The following is a 17,579-nucleotide window of genomic DNA, read 5'->3' as shown; positions in this document are numbered from 1 at the left end:
GTATGATCACCACAATTGATCCACAAATGTGCTTCGCTCAATTTTTTTGGTCCTTTAGCATGGCTTTACCTTGTTAGAAGACATTTAATTAAAATTTACAGGGTGAATGTGCCCTGCATTTAGTCCATACATGAAACTTTCAGAATCTGTTTAATACAAGGTTTGCATAAAAAGAATCTTTAATAATTTTGTCCTGAAATGGGTGCTTGAATTGCTGAATTCAGATTGTCGTCGGTAAAGTGTTCACATGATCGAATATATTGTAATGGCATTAATGACAATGACAGTGCACACCATTATTACTGAAAATTAGGCAATGCAAAAGATCTGAGCTTAACTTGTCCTGAAGGTCTTGACAGACGACCAAGAGCAGAGTCAGTTTGCAAAGACCTTCTTCACCAGCATCGCAAAGATTCCCCAACTCCCTTACGCTCCAGACTTGGCACCAGCAGACTATTTCCTATTCCCAAAAGTGAAATCCACTATCCCTTAAAGGACACCACCATGGGACCCTAAGTGTCATCAAAGAAGCTTGCACCCGTACCTTTAAGGACCATCCAGAATCCATCCAAGAGGGAGCCCTTGAGTCATAGAAAAGCTGCTGGCAAAAGTGTTTCAGTGCTCAACAGATGTAATTTGAAGAATTTTGAGGCACTGTAACAATTCTGAAATGAATATATTTTTCTGATACTTTTTATACAAACCATGTATTTGTGGTACATGCATAGGGGTCAAAATACATTAAAATTTAATGGAAAAAACATTTAATGATTCAATATAGGATTTAGAGGTTTTTGAGTTTAAGAAAAGGATATATAGGAGTGCTTTTCACATTGATGTACCTATGGAAAATTGCACTGAGTGAGAGGAAACTATTATAGAGTTCCTTCCAGATATACAAAATAGCTTGTTTCAAAATAGGCATTTTCTATGACTACATTTTTGAATTAACAAGGTACGTGAAATTAAACTTGAAAAAACTTCCAAAAATTCAGTTTCATTGTTTCACTTATGGAACTAGAGCTATTTCTTCATTAGTAAAACTCTTTACTTTGTTGTCACAGTGAAGTTAGGTAAATTCCTATATTTTACCTACCTTCACATTTACAACCAATGGCTCACATAACTTCTTTCTTTTGTTGTCATTGTTCCCACTTATGTCCATGGCAACAATGTCAACAAACATAGGATTCCAACTAAACAAGATTATGTGTTTCAGGACTTGCATTTTCTGTAAAAAATTCTCTGAGACAATTGTAAACAGAGTAGCACACTTTTAATGTCCGCATTTCTGCGATTCTGAATGATGGTGATCTTCAGTGTCTCAGGTTGGACTGTCCTGTTGAGATACAAGTACATGCTCAATCTGACATGCTATGTTGTTGCTGCTTGGAGAGCAAGAAACTTACGTTAAGTACTATGTAATTAATATTCACTCAGGTGTGGGACAAAACTGCCATCCTAAATAGGCACAGCCAGATGGAACACATTAAGTACACCGACTTTGATTTTTCAGTATTCACGAATCAATCGCAGATACTCAACAGAACATACATGAATAATGGAAAATATGTCAAGGATATAATAAACAAGACTGCAGGACAATTTATTTGTGCTGGTCAGCATACATGGTAACTTTATATTGATTGATATTACAATAAGTATTTTGCGAAGCGAGTAAATTTCCAAGTCTACTCTCATGACATCAAGTACACATCAATCAGGTCTCTCAGTCTATGTAACTTGCTCATAACATAAATTTTCCAGCCAAGTCTGCAGCTTCTTTCATGGAACATTCACCACTTTCAACACACTTTGCCAATAGCTGCCTGGAAACTAAAACAGAATTGTGTCAACGCCAATTAAATAGTAACATTAGAAGTAATAGTGACAGGGAAATTGCTCACCCCTGTAATCATACATTGTACTACACTACAATCACAGATCCTTTTGAAGAGGCATAAATGTTCTTGAAAAGAATATCATTACTATGGTATTGTACAATTTAAGTTTTTCGATGGACAGACGGACTAACCACTGTTACATTTCTAAGCCTCGTCTCTTCTGCTGGCAGGAGCAACAATCAGCTCAGGGGGCTAAGTCCTGCAGTTGCCAGGAATTGTTATTTTCATGTTCAATGTACATCACTTATCATAAATTTAGTATCACGTCAAAAAATGTTAAATAAATTTATTTAATTTAACCTTGCACAAATACAAATAGGAGACTTGACTGTGTAGTAGCATATAATTGTCAAGACACCAGGAATCCAACTTGTGAAAAAAGAAAGGAATGTAAAAGAGTAATCCAACAAAGCAACTTTATTACAAATTAGACAATTTTTTTTAAATACAAAGTTGTGTGTTTCTAAGGTCTAAAACTATTTTTCCTAGACCTTGAAAAAATCATATTAAATAGTGAGACTCTTTGGTTCTTGGTGCAATGAGACAGTGCTATCCACTAATAGGAGAGTATTTTGTTGTTAGCAATGTCAAGGAGAAGACAAAGGGAGCAAAGCTTTTTTTCAAGAGACCGAATCATTCGCCCTAATCCACCCTTGCCAATTGATAGAGAAAGTACCCTGTGCATTGAATTGTTGGAGAAGCCTTCTCTTTTTGGGCTCATACCCATAATCCTACTGAGGAAGACAACACTTGTGTATTAATTGCTCGCTGAACTTTACAACAGTTATCCTGTTCCTCAGAGATCATCTGTCACAGAGATATCCATTTGTGCCATGAGAAAGACTTTCAGAAGTCTTCCAATGATGTTCTTTAAAAGAGAGTAATGAAGTTATACTGCAATATCTCCTTCAGGGCATTCAAAAGGGTGTTATAAATACATCTATTTGCCAAATAAAGGAGCTTTTTATCACATTGTATGTAAGAGTGTATAAATATATATGCATTTGAGAGTAGGACAACTCCCCCAGACATGAATGATCAGTAATGGATTATAAACAGGACATATATTCAGCTAATTATTCTCATATTCCTAATATATGCAATTCATTATATCCATTCCCCTGTTCGGCTACGGAACTTACCAACATTATCAATAAATTCCCTAACAAATTTAGTCTTGAGTTAGATGGCATCCCAGGTCATTTAATACAATTAAATATTAGCAGTTATTCTTAATAAATGAATCCCTAAAAATTGGAATTTTCCAATTTTTACCAATATCCAGACTAATATCCCAGATGAACCAGTTGGGGAAATATTTGAAATAGTTTCCTATTATCGTCTAGTATCATATATTGAAACACACAACTTGTTCTCCACATCTTTACATGGATTTAGAAAAAACAAGGTTCACTAAAACAGCCACATATCACATGATGAATCAAATACTTATAGGTTTGGACAATAGAACTGAAACTTTAGGATATTTTTTTTATTTTCAATAAAGCTTTTAACTGCGTGAATCATCAGCTACTCTTGTATAAACAAACATTATAGTATAAGGTGTCCTACATATTAATTGAATCATATATAAGCGAACAACATCAGCATGTTGAGCTCTCAAGAAATGGCTCCAAATTTCCTCTCCTGGTAGAGGAGTAACAGTGGGTGTTCCCCAGCGTTCTGTACTTGGCCCATTACATTTTCAATTTATATTAATGATCTACCATATAAGCTTAAGTCCATTGAGGGAATAGCTCCATTATTGTATGTTGACAATAAAAATACTATTGCATCAGCCTCCTCAGTGGACAGCTTGACAGAAAGAGCAGCTAAAGTAGCATAGATTTTCAATGAATAGTGTCTCGTTAACTTCCTAAAACCCAATTTAAACAAGTCCAGCCTGATTTATTTCACAAATAAAAACAAAGTTTCCACTGCAATCTCAATAGATGCAGTAGTTGTAAGCATTCTCCAAAATTTCAGCACCCTATTCCTCGGTGTTATCCTGCATAGAAACGTATATTGGGAGGAACACATTATCAAATTACATAGAAAGTTCCTTATCCTTCCTCATCAGAAATATTAGACATTCTGTAAATGTAGAAGTCCTTCCATCCATTTATTATGGTGAATTTTATTCTAGTGTTACTGTTAGTATCCTCTTCAGGGGTTCCTCTGCCCATGTGGGCATAATCTTCAAAATCCAAGAGGAATATAATTGTGCATAAGAAACACCGGGAAATTTACAATTTCAATCCACACTATTAGAGTAAAAGAAATTAACTTACCTGCTTGCTCTTCCAAATTCAAAAACATGGCCAAAGTGGAAAACCTGGGTACATTCGCCAAGTTCCTCAGGAATGCATAGGTTGAATGATGGTCGAATGAATCTGGATTAGCAGGTGGGCTGGAGGCTGAAGTCTCGCCACAAACCTGCCGCCCCAAAACACTTAACATCTCCTCCAAGTTTGATATTTCCAAGGAGTCTCCAAACACTGAAGGCAAAGATTCTGGAGGTATTTGCTGAAAATGGAGAGAGGAAGGATTTTGCATTAAATCTTTCATTTATTATCTTGATTTACCCGTCCAATCACCAAAAACAATAGAGTCAGGGATCCAAATTTTTCATAATGCATTCATTAGCATGGATAATCAAGAGTTCACTGAACTTCAATTTAAAGAATAGTTTCAAAATTAGTATATTCTGGAGTTTAAGTGAGGAAGATAAAAATTAAGAATGAAAAAAGATATGAATTTTGAACAACATCTCTTTTACTCAGTTACCACAAAAAACTTTCAGGAGAAAGGAACATGATCATCACATTGTTAATTCTTAAGTATCCATTTATCTGCAAGTTGCTAAATAAGCAAGAAATCAATGTTGATGTATTTAGGACCTAATTTTTCATCTGGTTGAAATTGCATTAAAAGAAAGACAGGGATGGCTTATGTTCACCTTATTACTAATGGAACACAAGATGTGAAACTACACACTTACTTCAGCAAAACAATCATGCATACCAATGTGAGGAAAACAATCCACATTCAAACTTATATATTTCATGCAACCTAACATTGAATAGGTACCATTTTAGTGAATATCTTCAATTTACAATGGAAATAAAAAAATTGCTATTCCTTGAATTACAGCATAAAAGTAAGCTGTCATATTCGCATCAAACAAAACACCACGAACATTTAGACACTCACAAGTGGAATTCCTTATTTCTCTGGGCTGTAAATGAGCATATAACAAACTTTCATACTTTTATTTAATTCAGCATCCACCATTGAATGAAATGAAGTGAGGTGTACTGTGTCACTCTATTGAGAGAGAAATTATATATCTACAAGTAGGTATTTCCTGCTCAACAGTAAGTCATTAAGTAATGGAACAATTTGCTTGTCTGAACAACTGTCATGTACTTCATACTCTCTTTATAAATGGACCAAATCCCATATTATTCTTGCGATCCATGCTATATAATGCATTGAAGGCCTTCAAAATTCACAGGTGAGCACATTTCAGGAAAGATTTGCATGAATTTAATGACCCAAGGGAGAAAAGAATAATGATGAAGAAGACAAATAGAATAATGAATGTCAGAACATTACTTGTGTTGATGCAAGAAGTACCTTGAAACAAATTACACATATAATTTGCAGATCACTAATTTCAACTTATTAATACATGCACCACAAAGTATTTTTTCAATGTATATGCGGAGGAAATGGATAATGAGACATGGGATGAACTGGAGTTAGGAATGAATATTGGGTGATTTGATTCATAAAATCAGTCAGGGTGTGCAGATGACGAACCTTTATTTTGTCAGTGAGCCAAGGGGTCACAACCATTGCTGAGTACAATGCAAAGTCAGTCCAATGGGTATGCACTGAGAATAACTTAAACAAAACAAAGGTTATGCAGTTTTTGAGAGAGAGAGAGGAAAGCTAAGTTAACTATTACGATAGGAGCTCAAAAACAAGAGTAGGTGGAAAGATTGAAATATCTAAGTAAAATTTTGAAGCAAGATGGTAAAAGTAGCAGGGACATAAGGAGAAGAATTGTGTTAGGCAAAAAAGCTTTCATGAGGAGGATAGAATTGATCACAGGGACGTTGAGTCTGGATGTTAAAAAAAGGCTCGTCAAAACTTAGATATGGAGCGTGGTTATGTACGGCGCGGAAACATGTTCACTGAAGCAGGATGATAGATGCAGATTTAAGGCTTCTGAAATGTGGGTGAGGAGGATGGAGAAGGTGAAATGGACCGAAAGGAAAACAAATGAGGAGGTGCTTTGTATGGTAGGGGAGGAGGAAAGATTATTGGGAGAAATCCTAAGGAGGCAGGAAAAATGGATGCAAAGCATATTGAGAGGCAATGTGATGTAGAGGACTGTGATTACGAGTGTGCCAAACGAGTTTAAGGGGGATCGAGATGGTGCGGGGGCTAACGTACTGGCTTCCCACCATGAGGGCGCGGGTTCAAATCCCGGCGGTGTTGAATATTTTTCAGAGGTATCTCGATCCCTACTTGAGGTGTTTTGTGGAGGGCACTTTGAGTGAGTACACCATCCGTCGGATGGGACGTTAAACTGCGGACCCCTTGGCGCCTTTCGTAAAGAGTAGGCTAATGCCGACGCCGGGTTTCTCTCCACCCTTCATCCTTTCCTATCCATCCCCTATGGCGCAAATGACCTTAGCTGTCGGTCGCCTCCCCTCAAAACTACTACTACTACGAGTTTAAGTTTGGTCAGGACAGTGCAGCTTAGATGATGATCTGCATTGTGGTCGGCCAAAATGTGTCACTAGCCCAAAAATTATTGCAGGAGTGCATAAAATGGTCATGTAGATCCCCAACGGAAAGTGCGAGAAATCGCTGAAGCTGTAGGGATGTCATCTGAACTGGAATATGACATTTTAACTAGGAATTGGATATGTGAAAATTATCTTCTAGATGGGTATAGAGATTCTTGACGTAGGATCATAACGCATCAGAATGGAAGTTCCGAACAATATTTGACCTATTTTAAGAGCAACCATATTGATTTTCTGCACTGGTTTCTGACAACAGATGAAACTTGGGTCTAATACTATACCCCAGAGACAAAACAGCCGTCAAAGCAGGGGAAACATGTTGATATGTCATCATCAAGAATGAAAGAAAGCAAAAACAATACAGTCGACCAGGAGGTGATGACTTCAATTTTCTGGGATGCAAAAAGGGATTTTGCTGTTAGATTACCTTCCCACTGATCAGACAATTAGTAGACAACACTACACTAACCTTCTGGACCAACTACAGCATGGAAGGTGCCTATCACAAACATTCAATACTATGACAATAATTTAATTTTTAAGTCTATGCAAATCCACAAGACTAAATGATACTACCATGATAAAAATAATAACCTTCAAGTACATAACAGCCATTTCGGGATACATCTTGATCCTTTTCCAGTTCATTAAAAACTGGACTGATGACTTTGGAGGAGGTGGAAGCTCAGAGGGCGCTGGCTCCAAAGTCTCCACATTCCCTTGACTACTGTGAGGAGACAAATTCCTCCGACTGCAGGTCTCAACGGCTCCTGTGGATTTCGCTGCACCAGAGACTGTATCTCCACCACAGCCCAAGGAACTGGGCTCACTCCCGTTCACCTCCTTCACGGGAACTAGCCTCAGCGGCTTCTGTTTACAATTGGAAATAACTCGTAAGAATGCGGAGGAATTCAGAAGAACTTTTCATGAAAAATAAGATTAAATTGACAAAATCACCAAACGACTTGAAAATGACAACATTAGAGTGGGAGAAATGATATTGTTTAAATAGGAGTAAATGAACTACTAACTTTGCAGTTTCCACATGAATCATCTGCAAACTAGAAAGTTAGTTCCACTAGAAAGTTTCATTCACTCTTTACCACAAAGGAGTTCCATGTTACTTACAATGGAATTACACAAGTCCCGTACTAAAAAAAACTGACATATGTGGTTTAATGATTAATGTGAGGTCGATTAAACAGCAGTCTTCCTGCAACTTACGGGGTTTTTTGTAGTACTGTTACACAGCAATGGTCATTATGAAGATTATCCTTACCACTGGTGTTGCACTTGTGAACATCCCTATTTCGGACCAGAGAAGGGATTTTGGTACAGGCATACAAAATCACATTATACATATATATATACAGGGAATGGCTATGATTTTGTGACATTTGAGATACTCCCAGCAGGATTTTCTTGCATTTAGTATAAATATAACCCTTAATGCACGTTTTTGAAGGGTGAGTATTCTATTGATGTTTCCATGTGCTGAACTCCCCCAGCAGACAATGACTCAATGAATTTGTGAGCTATGGACTCAAATATACCATGGTATACTGGGATCAATACTTCTGTGTTACAATAGTTAGCAAGATTTTTTAAAATGAATAGGGCTGAGCATAATTGTTTACTACATTTTTCCATTTCGAACCTCCAGCTTAACTTGTTGACTATTTCTAAACCCAATATCGTGGTATGTTCTAACTCAGAAATCAATTGGTTTCCTATTTCTGGAACAATTGAGATAAAAATTACGTGTACAATTCTCTTTTTCCCCAGAGTTGTGCACTGTTAAGAGCTCTTTCAAGCGGTGATTCTGAACCAGTTTTACAACAAATTTGTAAAACATATTTTCTGAGTAAATCAATTCACATGATACAATTCATACGTATGTCACTGAATCAGGACTTCGCTTGATTGTACTAAACTGGAACACTTCAAAGTTAAAATGATGCTCGTGGATGTAATACATCCAGATGCACTTGCCTTAGACCGCAGGTGAGGTGGTTTATTGATCGGCTGAATGATTTCCCCTTGGTAATCCTTCCACGGAAGATCTTCATCAGACTTTCTTCCAACGCTAACCTCTTTGGAACTGTCATCAATCTGCTTTCCTGGACTCTCAACAATTCCTATAAAAAAATTATGTCACTTATAAATTGACATGCCTGACCATAACAACAATTGGGTGGTAGTGCTACATTATCCTAAGGTAACATAAAACATTTAGCTTTCCAAATGGATAGAATCTAGGAAAATATAATTTCCACATGAAACTCACAACAGGCGTGAATGATGATTTTGCCAAGTGGACCCAATTCACTTTCCATCGGAATAATCTAACCTACAATCTTATACTTGGCAAACATTCATTTGTAGCTAGCCAACTACGTGTAGTTCAGAAAAATGCATGGTTTCTAACAAATTCTGGTGTCCATGAGTCCTGGTGATAAAGTAATTATAATTTTGCATAGTTCACATTCTATGGGCTGGCATGCACTTCATAGCCTCTTGCACATTGAACAGAAGATTTATATGCAATCCAATACATAGCCTACTCAGAGAAAGGTTGCCTTGTATTAAGGAAAACATAATATTAATAAAAAAGATTATTAAAAAACAACTTAATCTTAATAAATATGATCAATACTAAACATCTAAACAGCATACCAAAGCATTGAGACTATACGCCTAGTTTATTGGGATGCATAATAATAATAATTTTATTTCCCCAATTGACAAGTACATAGTATGGTACAGAATATCATACAATTATGTAATCGTATAGGGTACGTCAAGAAGTACAGTAACTGGATTACTAGTCAGAGAAAAGAAAAATAAAATAAAATTACACCTACACACATAATTAAGAATTTACACAATATAAAATTCAGAATTACCCAGAACTGAAGTAGTCGTTCACACTGTAAAAACATTTTTCATTTAAGTACATAAATAACTTATTTTTAAAAATAGAGAGTGATTTCTCATTTTTTAAACAAATGGGAAGCCTGTTGAATATTTTGATGCACAGAGAACGAGGTCCCTTGGACATCATGGTCATGCCAGCAGTCACTACACACAGATGATTTCTTGTCCTAGTCCCATAGGCATGTGTGCCATTATTTGATGGGAATAGATGCATGCTCTTTTTTACAAAAATTATCGAATTATAAATAAAAACACTAGGGACTGTTAAGATGCCAAGGCTTTGAAAGAGAGGTCTGCAGTGGGCTCTATAGGGTTAATTGCACATGGACCTAAGCAATTTCTTTTGAATAATAAATATTTTATTTAACTTAGTTGATGACCCACTTCTCCAGATTATGATACCGTATGATACAAGAGAATAAAATAGACCATAGTAGAGTGTTTTTAAAACATCCATACTAACAGTATGTTTCAGAATTGAAAGAAGATAGTACACAGAATTTAATTTTTTACTTAGATAGTGCTTTATTGATCTAAACGAATGAAATCTTTGAATGAAGATATTTCATCAAATCCAATTTAATCTTAATCTAATTACATTGGAACAAATTTTGGTGTAATACTTGGGAGAAAATAACGTGAGAGTTTTTAACACTTCATACAAAATTACCCAATTAAAGAGTTCGCAATTTTTGACCAACAAATCCCATAGCTTTGCGTAAATGTACAATGCCCTGATTCAGGGTGGTTGCTCATTTGATGCCAATTCCTAACTCTCTCCAAATTTTAATTCAATTCCCTCAAAACCCGATGAGCTGACGGGAAAGTTAGCACAATATAATGTTATCTCTGGAAATATTGATGCAGTGTTCTTGATACAATCTTTTTGAGTCAAAATTTTAACACGGTAGTTTTTTCATTTCTGAAAAATGGCAAATACCTAGTTCCTCACAATGCTAAGGCACAGAAGTCTACACATTCATACATTAACTTCAATCATCCCTTTGCCTTGGTTTCCTGATGTTTTTCGACCTTGTTAGAGTTTTGGCTTGTGCATTACTATTACTTGAACATTCTAACTGTTGAGAATACTCATCATGAATTCCTGAATCGCACATAATATTCCTGACTCAATTTTTTTTTTAAATTAAGGCCAGTTCTCAAAGAAATTGAGTACAACATTGGTTACCAGACTTTTCCCAATAGTGACCACCCAGCAATTTGCCATTTGTAGCTCCAACAGCCACTTTTCCCCACACCTCAACAAGAAATCTATGCACAATGGAGTTTCCTCTAATGGAAATGACTTCAAACGTATCAACTGATGAAAATAAATCCCTGCATACCTTCTCCTGGAATCTCCTCCACAATGCTCTCAACCATTTCATCTCTGCTCTGCTTTGATTCCAGCTCCTGGATCATTTTCTCAAGCTCAGCAAGCTTCGACTTTGCTCCTGAATTGCATGGCTCCAGTGAAATCACCCTCTGCAGATCGCGCTTCGCCAACTCTACATTCCCAAGGCCTTCCCAGGCTGACGAACGCCTCAGCCAAGCCTTGACGTATGAGCAATCAATGCTAATAGCCGTTGAGCAGTCCCTCTCAGCCCTTTCGAAACTTCAGAGAGAGGAAGTGGAAAGGAGTTTTAATTTAGCACCTTTTTATTTTCCCTTCCTAAGGAACTAACCCATTATTAACTTAAATATTCTTCCTTTGAAAATACTGAAAATTATCACTCCCAAGTTTTTACCTAAAATTAGATCAATATTTTAAGACTCTAAAATGCATAAAATTAATTTGCCTCTCACATCATCTTTTACAATTAATGCAGCAGAACATCATAGTTTAAACCAAGGACAAGTAAATGACGTTGACACCACAGCAATCAAACCAAAAGGTTGATTTGAAAGGAGAGAATGATCCACCTAAAACTAAGCCTTATAAGGCATATGGTTTTCACACACCAAGAGAAGGGAGCTGATACCTTCCCTTTATCTGCCTTCAGCTTCTCAGTACATTACCCAGAATCAACATCCTCTCACCCACAGGTCAGCTGTCCACAACTCTAACCACCTTGGATTACACCTAGTACTACTTAGTCACAAGAAAAAATCATATTCAACATTTTAATGGGCTGTGAAAAAAATTTAAAAAGGGTATAATTCAACCAACATAATGGAATAAGTTGAAGTATGACCAAAAGAAGTGAATGTTAAATGTTTTACTTCAACTCGAATTTGCAGTTTGTGAGGACTGATTGCAAGGAAGTGCCCATAAAAATTGTCATAAAAACATCTTTAAGGATATTCCATATTAATGTTCAAATCATACAGAGTAAGATTAATACTAAAGCATAAGGTTGATGAGAAAAATATTATAATTGGTTAGATTCAGCAATAATTAAGTCACCAGGTAACTTTCAGCGGTATAGTAGCCTAAAGGGGTTACGAGTTCAGCTTCTGAAGGGAGGTGATCAAATTTAACTCCTGTCCTGATACCTAAAGAGAGCCCCATATATAACGAATTATTGTGATCTTATTATAGCTGAGCTTCACCCTTATGCATGGAAACAGTCTTTGGGTTGATTACTGTGAATTTCATTCCAAGGTAAATTTAAAAAGATGATTTGTACACTTTAAAAGACATTCAACGAAATGACCCAAAGAAGAAAACTGTGATTGAGATCTTCAGAATTTATTTAATCAGACATATTAGCTAAAATTCACCTTGAAATGAAGAATTGGACATTTTTATCGATTCCCGAAGGGTTAAAGGTGAAAGAATTAGCATCATATCAGAAGGTGAAGTCATCAAAAAAAGTAGAGAGAGCTTTAGGTATTTGGGAAGTGCCATCACTGTAGACATGTCCTGTTCCGAGGAAATCAAGTCAAGAAAGCTATGGGAAAAGAGGGATTTAATAACAATAAGAAGAAACTACTGTGCAGACCTTTGAAAAGGGAACTGAGAAATAGATTGGAAAGATGTTACATCTGGGGTGTGATATTGAACGGATTAGAAATAAACTATGCTGTAATATGAAGTGTAAAGAGTAGAGAAGGGTTCGAAATGTGGACCTGTAGAAGAATGGACAGAAGTAGAGAATGGGAGTGTAGAGTGAGGAATGAAAAAATTGGAGAGGAGAGAGAGACAATAGGTTAAAGATAATGGAGGAAAGGAAGGTTAAGGGAATAGAAATAGAAGGAGTGCCTGTTGAGTTGACTGAGCTGGATGGAATGATGATGGAGGGGAAGAGAGGAGGAGGAGGGAGAAAGAGTTAGTTATATGATGTTGGACATGGTTATGATTGGAGGAAGATATGAAGGCATGAAAAGGGAATAGCTCAGGACAAGGAGGTCAACCATGGGAGAACCTGGCACACCACAGGACAACAGATTATAATGATTGGTTCCCTGAAAGGCACACATCTGTTAACTTTTCCTTCTTCCCCCCCTCACAGTTAAAATGAATTTGAAAACACTATGCAGTCACTTTCGGGTCATATTAGTAATTAATGCACAAAAAAATTATTAAAATTACCCTTTATCAATCTAAAGACATTAAGGCTCAAATCTTGTGACATTACATCTCAAGGAATCAGAGAACAAAACTTTTTACAGATTTTGCCCATCTTTATTGCAATGAAACCACATCTTGGTGATGAAAGTGGTCATCTGCAATTATGTTTGGTGAAATCTACAAAGTTATTTATAATACTTCGGGATGCCTCTTTCCTGAATCTTTGTCTGAATGTGCAAATGAAAATATTTTCCCCAGAACTGAAAACCTACTACAATCAGTTTGCTTAGTAATAATCCTCGTAACTGAATAAAGTGGAACAGAGCCATCCTCAGATTCGTGATGATGAAATAATTTTCGATGGAACTGCTTAACAATGGGTAAAGAATAAATACTTACTCCTTCAGCTTTAGGTAGCAGAGGCCTCTATTGGCAAAAAAAATTGCATCTCTAGGATATGCTTTGATTGCTTTTGTATAACAGTCAATTGCCTTTTCTAAGTTTCCAGCTTTCAAATGATTATTTCCCTGGTGTGAATAAATGTCAAAATCATAAGAATGCTCTATCCATTAAAAAATCATAGAGAAATGTAATTACATCATTTTTTATACCATTTCCTTTTCATACATTGCTGCTACCTTCATCTTTTGTTCTTCATTGGAATCTATTTCTTCACATACTTTTTCCTAGATAAGAAATTCAGAGAAAATTTTAATGGTCGTATCACTAGAAAATGCATAAATATTCGTAAAACTCTTTTAAAAACAAATAAGCTTAGCATACTTAATTCAATACAACATCAAGTTCAAGCTGAATTCAAAATTTCAACTTTTAACTACGGTTGCAGAAAGAAAAAATATTATTAATTTCACTTAATGTTTTCATCCTACTAAGTGAGGTTTCAATACATATTATCATCTTCATGTGCACTTTCAAGCTTCACATTCAAACATACCTTAAATTCCTCCCAACACCTTAAGCTACCCTTCCAAGGAATACTGTGCCATTAGTTGAGAATCTGATCACACTGAAATCTTTCCATGAGGAGAAAATGTTTTTATATAGTTTTAAAGAGGACAGAGCAACATTTTTTTTCCAATTTTATGTGACGTTCAAAACGCTTTCCTCTGCCCTGTCCAATTCCAAAAAGCCTCTTTTTGCCTCCATATCCTTGCCCCATGATCAAAATGTATATATTTGAAGTTAAAGCTTGAAAATGTAACTGAAGATGATACTATGTATTGGAACCCAGGTCATAAGATTAAAACAATTAGTTGAATTAACAATGTCGCAATATTTCTCTCTGCATTGGATAAGTTTCACACAGTCAAGTCTGAAATTACAGATTTTATTTTAACTAAAATATTTCCGAGGTGGATTTTGAATGTTCAGTGAACATTATTTGGTTGAATGTTTTTCTCACACTGTAGCAAACACCTTCTGAAAGTGAAGAAGCATCTTTACCATTGCACCCATGTACTACTCACTTAAACAAGTAAGAAATGTTGAACTATGACGGCAGCTCAAGAAAATGTGACCAGAACATCTCAAGTCTGCATAATTTATCAAGCAAAATTTTTATTATGTCAAGGTGTTAGTTTAATGTGCATTGTACAAGGTTTGTATAAAAAGTATATCGGTAACAACTCTTTCCCAACTTGTACATGAAGTGCTGAATTCAGACCAATGGTGCACCTCTTCTATTTGGAATATTTGCTATCAATGTCACCTGTTCCATACAAGTCTTTTACAAACCAATATACATCATTTCATGGCTATGCTCTCCAACTGTGGGTCTATGTGACCTTGCCCTCTTCAAATGTCTCCTAACAACCATCCCTCTTCTCATGCAAAGGCTAGTACATATGTCTTCGTTTGCCATCCTCTTCATCTAACTAATAATGGATACCCCATTCCAGCACTCCCTTTTACCTAAAAAACTGAATTATTATAAACATTCAGGTCCCCTGGATTTATTTATTTAAAATGCAGAAGGGAATATTTTCCAAGTTAAAACACTGCAGCCGAATAGTATCAAAACTACAGTAACCTGAATCTTGGTGCAAGCAGACGTTAACATTTGCGCCAAGGTAGAGCAATTGTTGCAGTTCAACCCTCCACAGAAGCAACAAACATACTGTATAAAATAATACACACAGCAGAATTCTGAGAACAGCAATTTACAGAGTTCACTCTCTGCTCAATATTTTTACATGAATCCCTACAGTAAGCATTCTAAATAACGTTCCTATGTCCCTCGGAATTACTAGAACAAGACTAGTGCTTTATAATTTGGATTTCTCACTACGATTGTATTTACACTAGAATACAATGTTAGATATGAGTACTAAATGAACAAAGATGTGAAAAAACTGAACTTGAGTTGTAAATTTACAATATTGATAAACATAATCAATGAACACCTGGACACCTTAACATATTGGAAAAAGTAATATTTGCGACTTAGGAAATAAAATTCAAGGTCTAGACGGTCTTAGAGAATGAGTGAGTAGACAATAACTTTTTGGCAGATGTGAAGCAAGAGCAATATCAGTATAATAATGAATTAATCTCACCAGGCGATCAGGATACAACAAACAGGAGGTCATGATATAAGGAACGTCTAATATGATAAGTCATTATGTACATACAACTATGTAGAAAAAACACACTACACAGCAATATGTAAAAAATACATCATGCCACCCAAGTAATTAATAATTTACAAAGCAGTTATTCATCCGAGTGTGTGAGTGTTCTTTTACAGCATTAAACACCTCCTTCAGCAGGTATTCCACAAGTTTTACTACAGAGCTAACATCATTTCCGATTTTTTTCCAATGATTGAAGTAATTAATTATACAATTGTATGGCCATTTCTTTGGTCCCTCCATGTAAAGCTTTAGTTATAATACATTTGTAAATAAAATGCCATTAGTACCTATTGTCATCACTTTGCACGTCGCTGTTTGCGTGAAGTTGTTCATGTTCCGCTTGACGACATTGATAGTTGAGCTTAGTATATAGAAGCATGGTAGAGTAAGTAATTTAAGGTCCTTGAATATTGACAGGTATGGGGAATCAATTGTAAGGGAAATAGTCATTTTTTCAGAATATTTCTGTTCAAGACTTTAGCCACCGTGTTTCTCGAAAGAAAAATAGGCAAATTCATAACCAGTGACTTCAATCACAGGAAAAATGACATAAGAAGAGCATTTAAAATCTACGGAGTCTTCAAACTTACCACATCAAGCTTATCCCAGGATTCATAATCAAACGCCGAAATTCTCTTCTTCTTCTGTGGTGCACTGGCTTTCGCACCTTTGTTTCCATAACTTTCTTTTTGTTTGCTTCGAATTTCAGGATATAGCTTCTGACGACGAGAGATTTCCATTGATAAATGGGTAGTTGTTTCTAACCAAGTCAACCTAAAATTATATTTTTTTTTACTTTACCTCTTCCTCAGTATCAATCCCTCTAAGCTCTGCGTCTTTCTTTTTTATATCTGCTTCCCAGTTTTTCAAATCTCTTAAATATGTAGACAAATCTTCCGCGTTTTCCTTCACTAATTTTTGAATGCTAAAAGGATCCATTATCGGGTGCAATGGCTGATAGAAACTAAGTCATTGAAATTCGAAAATTACAATTTTCCCTAATTTCCGCTGCTTCCTCCAAAGGAAATCAAACTGTTACGGACTGGTTTCGGACTGTCAACAAACAAATGATAGGAGAAATTGGTTTTGCATAACACAGGAAATACACGTAATACCCATAGTTTCCTGTAGATGACACAACGACCATATCTAGGAAGCTAAAAAGCAAAACTGTAAGATGGAATAATACAGCGTACTAAGTTAATTTCTGCGGTCCCGCTCTTTATGATCGGCTATTTTAACGAGTTAGAGCTGCAAGTGTGCAATTTGTAAAATGGCAACGGGTGAATTCGGCAAAAAAACTGATAATCATTTATTATATTTAATAATTATAACAACAGTAATTTTTATTGGAGGCTAAAATGCCTAATGGAATGGTGTGAATGCCCCCAAACGCTAATTTCATATTTCAGCCGACTATTTATGCATGCATAATAGACTGAGAGTGCAGTCGCGGGGTCAGTGAGTATTTTAAATCCATCTTTGACCCGGAAGACACTTTGTAGCATAGTGGTTGGTATGTGTCTCCTACGACAGAGGCCTATGCACATAAATTTCAAAAAATTTCGTTTCATCAGGAGAAATTAATATTAAATCATTCTATCTTAGAATATAAGTTGTAATCATTTCCTGTTGGCGTATGCTAAACTGCGAAAAAGTTGTTTTATTGCTGTTGATGGACATTGAGTTATCATTGCTTAAATTACTCATGAAACCATTGCACTCCTTATGGAAATAAAAAATACAC

The 17,579-nt window shown here is 35.9% G+C and overlaps 1 protein-coding gene across 2 annotated transcripts; it reads right to left on the bottom strand.

Moving 5' to 3' along the window:
* Positions 1-1,590: 1,590 nt before the first annotated feature.
* Positions 1,591-16,878, bottom strand: LOC139691342 (RNA polymerase II-associated protein 3-like). 2 transcript variants are annotated; one of them, XM_071589118.1, is made up of 9 exons: positions 16,634-16,878; positions 16,423-16,551; positions 13,790-13,864; positions 13,578-13,705; positions 11,011-11,279; positions 8,720-8,865; positions 7,322-7,597; positions 4,196-4,430; positions 1,591-1,836 (listed from the first exon to the last, which is right to left on the bottom strand). In XM_071589118.1, exons 1-9 carry the CDS (start codon positions 16,769-16,771, stop codon positions 1,748-1,750), a joined length of 1,485 nt encoding a protein of 494 aa, XP_071445219.1. In that variant the 5' UTR covers positions 16,772-16,878; the 3' UTR covers positions 1,591-1,747. The 2 variants fall into 2 exon arrangements, with proteins under 2 accessions (XP_071445219.1, XP_071445220.1); XM_071589119.1 differs by having other exon boundaries at positions 16,423-16,548.
* Between the last annotated feature and the right edge of the window lie 701 nt (positions 16,879-17,579).

This window comes from Hetaerina americana, unplaced genomic scaffold (assembly GCF_022747635.1).
Source record: "Hetaerina americana unplaced genomic scaffold, ioHetAmer1.1.p SCAF_33, whole genome shotgun sequence".
NCBI classification, from domain to species: domain Eukaryota; kingdom Metazoa; phylum Arthropoda; class Insecta; order Odonata; family Calopterygidae; genus Hetaerina; species Hetaerina americana.
Note: the sequence above shows the minus strand (reverse complement) of the source record. Positions and strands in the feature narration are given on the sequence as shown.